This window comes from Anolis carolinensis, chromosome 4 (genome assembly GCF_035594765.1).
Source record: "Anolis carolinensis isolate JA03-04 chromosome 4, rAnoCar3.1.pri, whole genome shotgun sequence".
In the NCBI taxonomy this organism is placed as follows: Eukaryota; Metazoa; Chordata; class Lepidosauria; order Squamata; family Dactyloidae; genus Anolis; species Anolis carolinensis.
This window is the reverse complement of record NC_085844.1, coordinates 196,523,691-196,536,325: the sequence shown is the minus strand read 5'-3', so window position 1 is coordinate 196,536,325 and position 12,635 is coordinate 196,523,691. Positions and strand designations below refer to the sequence as shown.

Below are 12,635 nucleotides of genomic sequence, written 5' to 3'. Positions count from 1 at the left end.
AAGTGAGATCAGTTAAGTGAAGCATAGAATTCTGGCACAGTCCCCATCACCAGCTGCTATTTCCATAACAACTGATGAAAGAAGGTTACAAATTTCAAGAAGTTCCCTTTGTACCATTGTATAATGTCTCATTTTGTTATTTCAGGGCAAGGTAGAAATAACACTTTGACAAAGGGGTGGGTACTGAATACTAGGGCCATCCATAGAAACATTAAGCACTTTCGGTGTTCTTGACATCACCAATTAAAAGATGTTTTGTTGCAACCCCATCTTCTTTTGGGGGTGGGGGAGGAGAGAAACCTGGTATGAAAACAGAAGAGTTAAAATGGAATATTGTCAAGATTCTTATCCATTCCCAATAACATTCAATGAAGGAAAGAGAGTAACTATACACTAAAAGATTTTATCTAGTAGCACCTTTGTACTGCAAATAGATAGTGATGCATGGAATCCATGCCTAAGGGTAAATGCAATATTACTGTGAATTGTATTTGTTTCTTCTAATGGAAACAGCAGGTCTTAGCCCTGAGAAGCAAGAGCATTTATTTCTACTCCATTTTGCATTTGAGTATAGAGGCCTGATGAGAAGACAGAAAAACTTGGAGTAGATAATGATGCTGGGGAAAATGGAAAAAGGAAGAGGGGCTGACCAAGGGCAAAATGGATGGATGGTATCCTTGAAGTGACTGGCTTGATCTTAAAGGACTTGGGGGTGGCGACAGCTGACAGGAAGCTTTGGCGTGGCCTGGTCCACGAAGTCAGGAAGAGTCGGAAGCGACTGAACAAATAAACAACATAGAAGCCTGAAACATCACCCCATCCTAACTAGAAACTTTATGGCAAATGCAGAACCTCCTATAATCCCAAAACCCATTCTGTATATGCTCAGTATGGTGTCAATTGATGCCATGAAGAGTGGGACAGCTATATAAGTTGCCCTATCAAATCAGTTCATGAGATTTTCATGCAGCTCCTTTTTCTTGCCCAAAATTCCCACAACTGGAAACTTTGCACCAATTTCTCTCTCATAGAGATGAATTACAAAAACTGGAGAACCAGGTCCAAGCCCCTCACATAAGATATTTGGATGCCAGCTGCAAACAATCCAAAAACATCCATTTAAGATTGAGCATTAATTGGTAGATTTACTTCAGGGGTGGAATTCATGCAATTATTCAGATGTTGGACTGCAACATTTCTTATCATTCCTTGCTATTGACTATATTAGTTAGGTCAAGGTATATGATTCACATTCTTGGCCTATTTGAATACATCTCCCAGAGCAATTTAAATCTATTGTGTCATTGGAATAACTACAAATTTATAGGAAAGAAAAATGTGAGAATATGAATTTTGCAAAGGAGTGATCAACCTCACAAAAGGCTGCCTTTGTGCATTCCAGCTCTTCCTAAGTGATTTTCACTACAGCTTCAAACGCTTGCGAAACTTAATGAAATAATAGTAGGGCGTGTTATCTTACTGAGATAGCAGTGGCATCATCCCATACCACTATCTGGGGCTAAAAACATTGTGAAATCACTTCATTCTAGTAAAGATCATGATCAGACAATAACATAAACCATGGGTGGCCAAAATCTAAATTTGTATGCCCCAAAGTGAAACCCTAAGGCCCCTAGAGTTCTCCCTCATTCAGATGATCTTCCCCAGGTCCTACTCACAATGGGACTACAAGATTGCAAAATACAGCACATTATTTCCCACATTACCCTAAGCCATTTAAAAATGGAAAATGGAAATGAAAACCTGAAGTGGAATGTCACTTTCACTGATGCAGCCCTCCAGGAGGATAGAGTAGTGAAAAATGGCCCCCGCAGCCTCTGAGGTTGTCAAGCCTTATGATTCCAGAGAGAGCTGCTTTTTTTTCCCTGTCAGGAGCGACTTGAGAAACTTCAAGTCGCTTCTGGTGTGAGAGAGCTGCTGAAAGCCCAGAGGCTAGGCCATTCCTTTTCTATGGGCAGAAAAGTAAATGGGTAGACAGAGACTTTGGCAAGAACAGTGGTGGAGACTTCATCCATAATTGCTGCACCATGCAGTGCATTCTGGTAAGTGGACATTGTTTTTCAGGATCCTGCACCCCTGATTCCTGACACATGCAAAACAAGCACCAGGAGTACATTCAGGACTACCAAGAGCAGGTATGGGTCTTGGTGGAGAGGGAAAAAAAGAAATTATTGAAAACTATGTTTTTACCTAATTTTTCTAACAGCAATACAGGAGAGCATATTCTGTTGAGTGTCCAACTCAAGACTGGCTAGTACACATGAGACAGACCTATATCAAGTCCACATCACATCTTACAAGCAGTTCCTATTCCTATGAAATTAGAGATCTCACAGAACAGAACTCTCACAAGAGCCCTTCTTAAATAAGACACAAAGTGGACTTTGCATAGACCAGCCCCATATAGTAGTCACCTGGACAGAAGAACTGGAAATGTGGGTGTCAAAATCACATGCACAATAGAGAGCCCTACAGCATTTGGCATGTAATCTGAAGCAAGTGTCCAGCATATCCAATGCTCAGATGTATGTCCGATTCTAAATGTTGGTGTCTCCTTTCCTTACTCTTATCCAATCAAAGTTTGGGTCTGCTTTGCAACAAAGACAAAATGTAGCCTTCTTCTAGACACTGGGTCCTGGTAATTTGTATAAGCTTGGTCTCACTCCATTGGCTATAACTACATCAGCTCTAGGGCTGGCAAACTGGTGGCTTCTGTCCACTGAGCATGAAGCTTCAGTTAGTGTCTCCTCTGCCATTGAATTCCCCCTACCCACATAAAACTGCCCGTTGTTGTTGTGTGCCTTCAGATTGTTTCCACTTATGGCCACCCTTAAGCAAATTTATTATGAGACTTTCTTGGCAAGATTTGTTTGGTTGGGGGGGGGGGGGGGGGTGTTGCTACCGCTTTCCTTTAAAAATGAAAGAATATAATTTGCCCATGGTTTCCATGGCTGAGCTGTCTTCTATCCAACACGCAAACCACAACATACTGGCTCTTAGGGTCCCTGTCAGCAACAAAATGTCCTTTGTTTGGGAGAGAGTTGTTGGGATCCTTTATGCAAAGAATGAGCCAATACCTCAGATCTTTCCAGCAACATACTTAAATTGCTACATTTTTATTAAAGTAACAAAAGTGTACATTTCCCAGTATATCTGTACATTTTGCATATAAAAACACTATGGTACAATCATCTTCCCTCCCCGACACAAAATAGCTTACAAACTTTGTTATTTGTTATGAAACTAGATCCCGTTCAACAGTCCAGCTCAAGTTTTGCAAACGTTTTTGAAAAGAGGGGGAGAAGAAGGACACACACTCACGCACTCTCATAGGCTGTTCCTAAGACACAGTTCTTCAGTACTCATTGGGTCAGGTTTGTAATTCAAAGGCAACAAAGAGCAGACATCAAATTCACAGTTTTCACGTGCACAAGTTACATAACAGATTCTGCCCAAATTTGGTTGTCTGAATGCTAACAACAAAAACAATCTTAATACTAGATTCCATGCCAGATAAATAACATGATATTTGGTGTTTCCTCAACCACCCTTCATATTACAGACATTGGAGGAAAAAATAGAAGTGGATTTAAAATTTGGTTTTGTTTTTAAAGCACCCTTCGATGGTAAGGAAGGACCATGATTATCAAAATAACTTTAAATAAAGTTGTGTTGATCATGCCAATCTGGCAAGCCAAGCACGTCACTGGCATTTGGGAAACAAGTAGAGGCAGGGAGTGTAGCAAAGCAAACATTTTTCCTGGATATGTTACAATTTCTATTCATATCAGGTTTTAATGCATCAGATAAGAAACAAAGCTTCCAAGCAGACTTTGAACAGAAGGGGAAGCTACAGTGCAGAAAGTGTTCCCCTTGTTATGCTGCCAAATATTGCACAATTATGCTAACGGAGTGGCAACACTTTTTTTAATTTATAGGGGACACTTGAGTTGCAACCACTGTTATTTTCTGAAAGGAAGTTTTGTGCCTTAAAACTAGAGCTTCACATATTGAGCTGGGAGAGGGTACACAATTCACAGATGGGCTGATGCAGCTGCAAATGTTTCAAGTTAGAAATCTAGGAGTACAATTCAGTTTACCTGTGCAAACCCAATTGAAATGAATCAGAACTTTTCAAGAGCATATGCTAATCCTCTTGTTCAGTGGCACATTCATTTCAGTGTGGAGCATATTTCTGGCAAGTTATGCCTTTAAATATATATAAGGTGTTTCATCTATTCCATACAAAAGGCCATCATGCCCCTTATATATATAAGGTGTTTCATCTATTCCATACAAAAGGCCATCATGCCCCTTAAATGCAGGGCTTGAAAAGTTACTTCCTAGGATTAGCTTTTCCAAATCCCCAAGGCCACACTGGTTGGCAGATTCTGGAAGTTGTAATCCAGAATACATTACTCAGCTCTACTCCAATGGTATGTCATTGGGACTGTCATTTCCCAATTTAGGCGTCATATGAGCTGTGCTTAAGAAAAGGGGCTTGTTGCCGAAAGAACAGGAAACTGATCCCCCCCCCCCAAAAAAGCCTGCTCCTCCTCTAGAGTGCCCAATTTTTAGGAAACATATTGCACGGTGTCTGAGAACTCAATTCACAAAGGAAAAGGAAAAGCAGCACTGGAGATGGGTTGAAAAGCAGGAGCATAGCTAACCAAAACCATGTTATCCAAGCAGAGCCAAGATATGGTTGTGGTGTTTTCTTTCTTTTCAAAAGAAGAATGCTTTTAAGTGCCCTAGGTTTCATAATCACTTCTCAGCAGTTACTGGCAGCATTGTCAGGAAGTTTAAAAGGCCAAGATAAAGGCAGTAAAACAGACAAAAGCCTGGTAAAGGCATTTTCCCAGCAGGTAGATTGAGTTCATATTAGCTTGACTATTGCACTTCGTTTATGGGAGCTGACTGCTAGAGTAACAGGCTAGACAGCTATGCAGCACAAATCCTGGATCTCTTTGCCAAATAAATGTCCCTCCTAATTTCAGAAACTACTACCACATACAGATGCAAACTGAGTTTGTGTACGAGCGTGAAATAAAGGATGAAGTGCAGAAAGTATAATGGTTTTGTGCAAATAAAAGTATGACGGGTTGGTACTTAGAAACCTACCACCCAATGGACCAAGGACTGGCTATAACAGAGACTGGTGCTTTAGGCAAAATCCTATGCCATGAAAAGAGTGGAAGAAATTGCTCAGATTGGGACAGAAATTGAACCTGGTGATGAAGCAACTCCTCAGTGTAATAAGGAGGAAAGAGCTTTTGAGAAAACAGAAGCACCATGGCTAGAATGAGGTCATGACACCCCAATCAATGTATGTGAATGATCAGTGAAGTACTATCATCCTGGCACTGCGGCCTCCAAATTCAGTTGTTGACACGTTTACCCCCATAGCGAGTAATTCCTGAAAAGTGCTGTGCCCTGCCCGTCTCCAACTTATTTTCAACCCTGCATTTCCCAAATAGGCAGATCAACCTTCCAGAATTGTCATCCAACACTAATTAGGTAGATATTGGCATTCTTTTTTTTAATAAACTTAGAAGCTTGCAACAGCTTTTTTTTTTAAAGGCACCTCAACACCACTCCACAGAAAAAGTGGTGCCTGCTATTGGATTTCATTTTGGATTTTTCTCTTTTTTAAAAAAATATAAATAGCTCTTCATTTTTTAAAAAATACATCCTCAGGTGAGGTATACAGTAGCCCAGGTCTTGGCAGTGTACGGACAACCGGGAGTGTTTAGCTGGAAACTGTCATCATGTAGCTTTTGGGAGGGCTGGTGCGCCCCAGCATCATCTGGTTTTTGCAGGTGAGCATCCCATAGGAGCTCACAGGTGCCGCAGACGCTTCATAGAGGACACAGATGGATCCGTCCTCACCAATGCGGTAGGATACCTCATAAGGGTCCACCCACAAGGTGAGTTCACTGGGCAGGAGTTGATAGAGCTGCTGGAGGCTGAGTCCAATCTGGCAGGCTGCCTTGCTGATGATGGGATCCATTTTGTGGTTGATACGGATGCAGCGGTAGCCAGAGCCTTTGAAGGGTTTTTCAGGGAACCAGTGATGTTTGTAATGTTCTGCACGGGAACAAAGAGAAATACCAAGGTGGATAAGTAAATAAAGTGGATTATTGCTAAAGCAGAGGACCTACAGAGGCACAGGCTCAATTGTGTGTATTTTCTTTAGACTTCTTACTCAAACTTTTACATTGGCTTCAAAGCAATCTATAGCTCTCTACCAATGATAGAAAGTTCCACCAGCCACACTTTCTTGTAGAAGACAACTAAATCAGGGCACAACAAAACATTTGTTCAAATCTCTTGCTCAGCTCAGGAGACTTGTAATCAGAAATTCAGCTGCCCTTGGCCCAAGGAGAGTATTCCAGTGGATTACAGAGTTTATAGAAAACTGTGCATGATAAATTCCTTTATGCCAGAAGCACTAAAATTTGTAATGGATCTAAATTATATAGATATTTATCTGATGCTGCTGTAAACTGACATGGTGCATCACTTAAGAATTCTCTGTTACAGACTTCTCATACTCCAAGTCAGAGAAGTGCAGTAACACTCTTTAACAGAGAATTCAAAGTGCCTCACTAAACTTCAGATCCCAAGTTGCTAAACAATGAAGCCATAGCAGTTAAAAGTAGTGCCAAACTTCAGTTACTGCGTAGTATAGATATACTCTTACAAGCCTGGGTTTAAGTGAATGCATTAATCAGAGCACTTCCATGATTACTGAAAGCTCCTTAGCAGACAATGCCATTAGCATACAGCCTTTCCAATCCACTCCTGTACCTCAACTCAACATACCACTCAATTGTGTCATGAGTTGTGCTTAGAAAGCCTCTTAAACTGTATTAAACTGAATAAAATATTAGATACAGAGAGCCCATACACCAAGACCGGTCATAGTTACAAGCAACAGGAAGACATGGCCACCTGATGTTAAACACCAGTGAATTCAACCAGGCTTACATCTGAGTTGAGACAAAGGATGGTGCAATGAGGAAACTATGTTTTCAACAATGCAGAAACACTCACTTCAGCACTGAATAATACACCTTGAGGAAGTTGCAAGACCAGACTTGCCTGTAACGTAAGACGCTTAAGCAAATTTATAAAAAGATCTGTGACACCTTTTAAGCGGAACAGATTGATTTCAGGATGTACTTGTGAACCACAGAAATCCCTTCAAAAATAAATCTAAGAGCTCTGAAGGTGCCACAAGGCTATGTGTTGACATCCTAGAGCAGACAAGCCCAGCTGCCCCTTCCAAGGTCCTTTGCTGCTAGTAGATTCAGACAAAGCCACTGGATTCCCAGATTTGGGGATTTCAAATGTCCTCAAGCTCATGGTCCTCCTGTGCAAAACCCATGGGTGATTACGCTCAATCCTCCCACTGTTGTTTGCCCAGGCCCTGCGCTTTGGAGGACTTTGTGCCTGACGTGTCTTGCCTCTTGGAGAAGAACAAAGACGACTCGCTCCTCCGCTCCTTGTGGAAAGGCTTTGTGCGCCTATTTATTCTCGGTGGCACAGCAATGGCATGGTTACATGACTCCAGTTTGAACATTAAGGGAAATGTATTTCATGTGTTGTCGAAGGCTTTCATGGCTGGAATCACTGGGTTGCTGTGAGTTTTCTAGACTGTGTGGCCATGTTCCAGTAGCATTCTTTCCTGATGTTTCGCCTACATCTGTGGCAGGCACCCTCAGAGGTTGTGAGGTCTATTGGAAACTAGGCAAGTGGGGTTATATATCTGTGGGATGTTCAGGGTGGAAGAAACAACTCTTGTCTGTTTGAGGCAGGTGTGAATGTTGCAATTGACCACCTTGATCAGCATTGAATAGCCTTGTAGCTTCAAGGTCTACCTCGAACTACCAGAGAAGGCACTGAAATCCACAAGCATGTGGACAATTTCAACAGAAAGGAAGAAATCATGAAAATGAACAAATCTGGCTACCAGTATTTTAAAAAAACTCTAAAATCAGGACAGTAAATAAATAATATGGTTAGGTTAGAGGATTGCAGCTTGATTGAGTCTGAATTGAGCCCTGAGTCCCTTTGGGGAGATGGTGGTAGGATATAAGAATAAAGTTGTTATTATTATTATTATTTTAGTGTATGTATATGCTTCATGATTTATATGTTTTATATAGACTGAACAATCCCTATGTCAGGTTCCAGTCCAATGTCAAGCTGTTTTCCTGATGCACTTTATCTTAGCCCTCATTTGAGAGTAATTTCATTGTTTAGCCTACCCCAGTTTCCCACTACGTGCAGCATTTTATCTATCTACCTCACCCACGGATTTTACAATTTCTACGCCTTGCACTGTGGCCCAGCATGTCTTCATTTTAAACTTTGTACTGTTTTTATACTTTGTTTTATTATTCCATTGTTACTATGTTTTGTTTTACTTTGTTATTGTATTGGCATTTTATTGGATGTTGTCGTGTGTCTTGTATGTATTTTATGTTGGTTTCTTTGTAATTGTTTGGGCTTGGCCCCATGTTAGCCGGCCCGAGTCCCTTTGGGGAGATGGAGGCGGGATACAAAAATAAAGTTGTAATTATTATGTTTTAAATATAACTATGTTGTTGTATTTTATTGTGTATTACAGGGCTTGGTCCCCATGTGAGCAGCCCTGAGTCCCTTCAGGAAGATGGGGGCAGGATACAAGAATAAAGTTATTACTATTATTATTATTATACCACTCAGAAAACAGAGGAATGAATCAATCAGGGCTAGCTAACACCTCCCAACAAAGGATCCCCCAGGCAGTAAGCAGACAGGCATTGAAGCTGAAAGGCTATTCAGTGCTAATCAAGGCAGCCAATTGCAACACTCACATCTGTCTCAGACATACAAGAGTTCTTTCTCCCACCCTGTGAGAAAGATATATAAACCCCACTTGACTAGTTTCCAAACTTGAGCCCTTCAGGTGTTTTGGACTTCAACTCCCACCATTCCTCACGGCCTCAGGCCCCTTCCTTTCCCCCCTCAGCCGCTTAAGCGGCTGAGGGGGGAAAGGAAAGGGCCTGAGGCCGTGAGGAATGGTGGGAGTTGAAGTCCAAAACACCTGGAGGGCCAAAGTTTGCTCAGGCCTGGTCTACACTATTGTAAATTACCACTTGGTGCATGCTATGGGATCCTGGGAGTTGTATTTTGTCACTCTTCGGCGGGGAAGGCTCAAGGCAGTTCAAGCGGCGTCAAACCGCGTTAATTCCCCAGTGCGGACGCGCCCGCAGACCCCTTGCTGCTCCTCACCTGTGAGCGCCGCTTCCAGAGCCCCGCTGAAGACCTGGAGCTGCTGCTCGCTCACGCAGCCGCGGGTCCGGAGCAGGCTGGACACGAAGCCCACGGCGGCGGCGATCTCGGGCACCATGTCCGCCCGGCTGCAGCTGGCCACGCAGCTCCCATTCCAGCGCTGGGTTTGGCTCATGATTGCTTTGGGAGGATTCAGGAAATGGAATGGGTCTTTTTCTGTCTCTCTCTTTGTTTGAGGGCGGCCCCTTTAAGACTCCGGCGTGCTAGAAGGCGCCGTCCCGCCGCTCCTTCTCCCCGTTCCTTGGCTAGTCCAGCTCTGGCTCCGTGCGGGACTCTTAATACACTTGGACCAGGCAGGCGTCACCGGATGGCGAGCTCCTCATTGGCCGAGCGCTGCCTGAATATGCTAATGAAGTTGTGACCTCAGCAGGGTGGAAGTTGTGACGTCGGTACTCGGAAAGTCAGGCTCCGGGAACATGGTCAAAGCAGCTGGAGTTAGGAGGGGGAGGAGGCTCTCTGCAATGGGGCTATTTATAGGGCCTTGCCTAGTAGGGGAGCTGCAGGATCAGGAGGAGAGAGAATAGTGTTTGGTTGGCTGTCAGGAAGAGGGGAGACACAGGAAAGGGGTGCAGTTAGCAAAACAATCTGGGGAAGTCTGGATGTTTTGACCACATCTGTGTCCCATTCAGCAAAAAAAAATTACACTAACAGGGTACCCTGTTTCCCCTAAAATAAGACATCCCCAGAAAATAAGACCTAGTAGAGGTTTTGCTGATTTGCTAAATATAAGGCCTCCCCTGAAAGTAAGACCTAGCAAAGTTTTTGTTTGGAAGCATGCCTGCTGAACAGAACACCAGAGCATGCAGGATTAGTAAATGTACATACCAGTTGTACATGGAAATAATGGTACAGTAGAGTCTCACTTATCCAACGTTCTGGATTATCCAACGCATTTTTGTAGTCAATGTTTTCAATATATTGTGATATTTTGGTGCTAAATTCATAAATACAGTAATTACTACATAGCATTACTGCGTATTGAACTACTTTTTCTGCCAAATTTGTTGTATAACATGTTTTGGTGCTTAATTTGTAAAATTATAACCTAATTTGATGTTTAATAGGCTTTTCCTTAATCCCTCCTTATTATCCAACATATTCGCTTATCCAACGTTCTGCCGGCCCGTTTATGTTGGATAAGTGAGACTACTGTATAATATACAATATAATATACCATAATATATAAAATAATATATTGTATATGCATATATTATTGATAATAATATAATGTAATACAATATTATACTAATAATAACACAATGTAATAATATTTATTATATATTATATATTACATGTAATATACTACTAATTACTAATATTACTAATAATATTGCAGTATAGCGATATGGTAAGGTAAAGGTTTCCCCTGCTCCATAATTATATATATAGTTATGGAGCCCTGGTGGCGAAGTGTGTTAAAGCGCTGAGCTGCTGAACTTGCGGACCGAAAGGTCGCAGGTTCAAATCCCAGGAGCAGAATGAGCGCCCGCTGTTAGCCCCAGCTCCTGGCAACCTAGCAGTTCGAAAACATGCAAATGTGAGTAGATCAATAGGTACTGCTCCAGCGGGAAGGTAATGGCGCTCCATGCAGTCATGCCAGCCACATGACCTTGGAGGTGTCTACGGACAACGCCGGCTCTTCGGCTTAGAAATGGACATGAGCACCAACCCCCAGAGTCAGACATGACTGAACTTAACATCAGGGGAAACCTTTACCTTTACCTTTCATATGATTTCTACATGTATATGGAAATGGAAGGAAAAAGGAAGAGAGGCTGACCAAGGGCAAGATGGATGGACGGTATCCTTGAAGTGACTGGCTTGACCTTGTTGAAGGGATGTCAAACTGCATTAATTCTATGTAGATGCAGTCTTAGATATCCTCAATCAGTATGTTGATATCTGACTGGGGAGATTTCTGACCTGGTGTTCAAAAAAAGCATTATTTCTGAAGCCACATTCTTGAAACTAACCAAGATCACTCCTTCATATATCACTGCTTTGAGACTTTGGGGCCACAATACTTGTGAAATGGCCCAGTTTGTTTATTATTTGTGAATAAAAGGTCTGGGCCAACTATGGCATATGACGAGCTCACTGGAAAGATAGTGATCTCGGTCACCTGACTCCAGATTTTTGTTTACCAGGCAGTGAAACTAATTTATAAATGCAGCAAAACAAAAGGTACAATGTTGATTTACTCTGAAGATGGGGTCATAGTGGAATTAAAGTGGACACATGACCAGCAGAGAGCCAGCATAGTGTGGTGGATTGAGTGTTAACATACAACTCTGGAAACCAGGGTTTGAATTTCCACTTAGCCATGGAATCCCACTTGGTGACCTTGGGCAAGTCACATTCTCTGAGCTTCACGTATGATGCGAACTACTTTGAATCCTCTCAGGTATATAAATGGTATATAAATGCCAAAAGTGGTATATAAATGCAATAAATAGATAAATAAAGCATGAGGTATTTAGAATTTTCTTCCAGGGAGGTCAAGCACTTCAAGCTACAGATCCCAGGATTCTACACAGTCACAGGAATTGAAGTGGCATGAAAATGATATACAGGCAGTCCCTGAGTTACAAACATCCAACTTACAAATGGCTTATAGTTATTTTTATTTCGTGAGTGAATCTAGTCGGGCGTCCCCCGGGCAACATTTATTGTAAACGGCTAATCTTTTCAACCCAAAAACATAGCTTTTAAACTTTTAACTTATAGTTATGAACGGGAGTGAGACAACAAGTGAGAGAAATCTACCCTTCTGAAGGGTAATTCACTACTGTAAATAATTATCATGGGCAAAAGGTGTCTCCGTTGAAGCTTTCTCACCAATTCTTGTTTCCACAACAAGCCATATATGGCTGGAGTTACACTTTAAAATGTACCTGTTCTTACAGAACCTATCTTGTTCATAATTTGGGAACTGCCTGTAACTTTGTGGTGTAAAAACCTACTAGGAGTTGGAGTTAGAAGGGGCTACAACACATTGTCTTTTGCTAAACTTAAGAGCAGCCCAACTGTTACATCCATTGTTCAGCCATGCCACCATTCAAAATAACACTTGGCCCTTTGTATCAATTGAAGAAACCATCCATGGCTTAATCTTTAAGAAATACAAAACGCAAACATTTTACAATCTTGTATAAGGAAGGTCATTTTAATATACCATTGCATTTTTGAAACCATGGGTTTTGGTATCCACAGAGGTCCAAACCAAAACCCAGCAGATATCAAGGGCCCATTGTATGTAAGCCTTGCACATT

The 12,635-nt window shown here is 41.9% G+C and overlaps 1 protein-coding gene across 1 annotated transcript; it reads right to left on the bottom strand.

Moving 5' to 3' along the window:
* Nucleotides 1–3,104: 3,104 nt before the first annotated feature.
* Nucleotides 3,105–9,749, bottom strand: btg2 (BTG anti-proliferation factor 2). Its single transcript, XM_003220373.4, has 2 exons — nucleotides 9,304–9,749; nucleotides 3,105–6,108 (listed from the first exon to the last, which is right to left on the bottom strand). Exons 1-2 carry the CDS (start codon nucleotides 9,476–9,478, stop codon nucleotides 5,771–5,773), a joined length of 513 nt encoding a protein of 170 aa, XP_003220421.1. The 5' UTR covers nucleotides 9,479–9,749; the 3' UTR covers nucleotides 3,105–5,770.
* Between the last annotated feature and the right edge of the window lie 2,886 nt (nucleotides 9,750–12,635).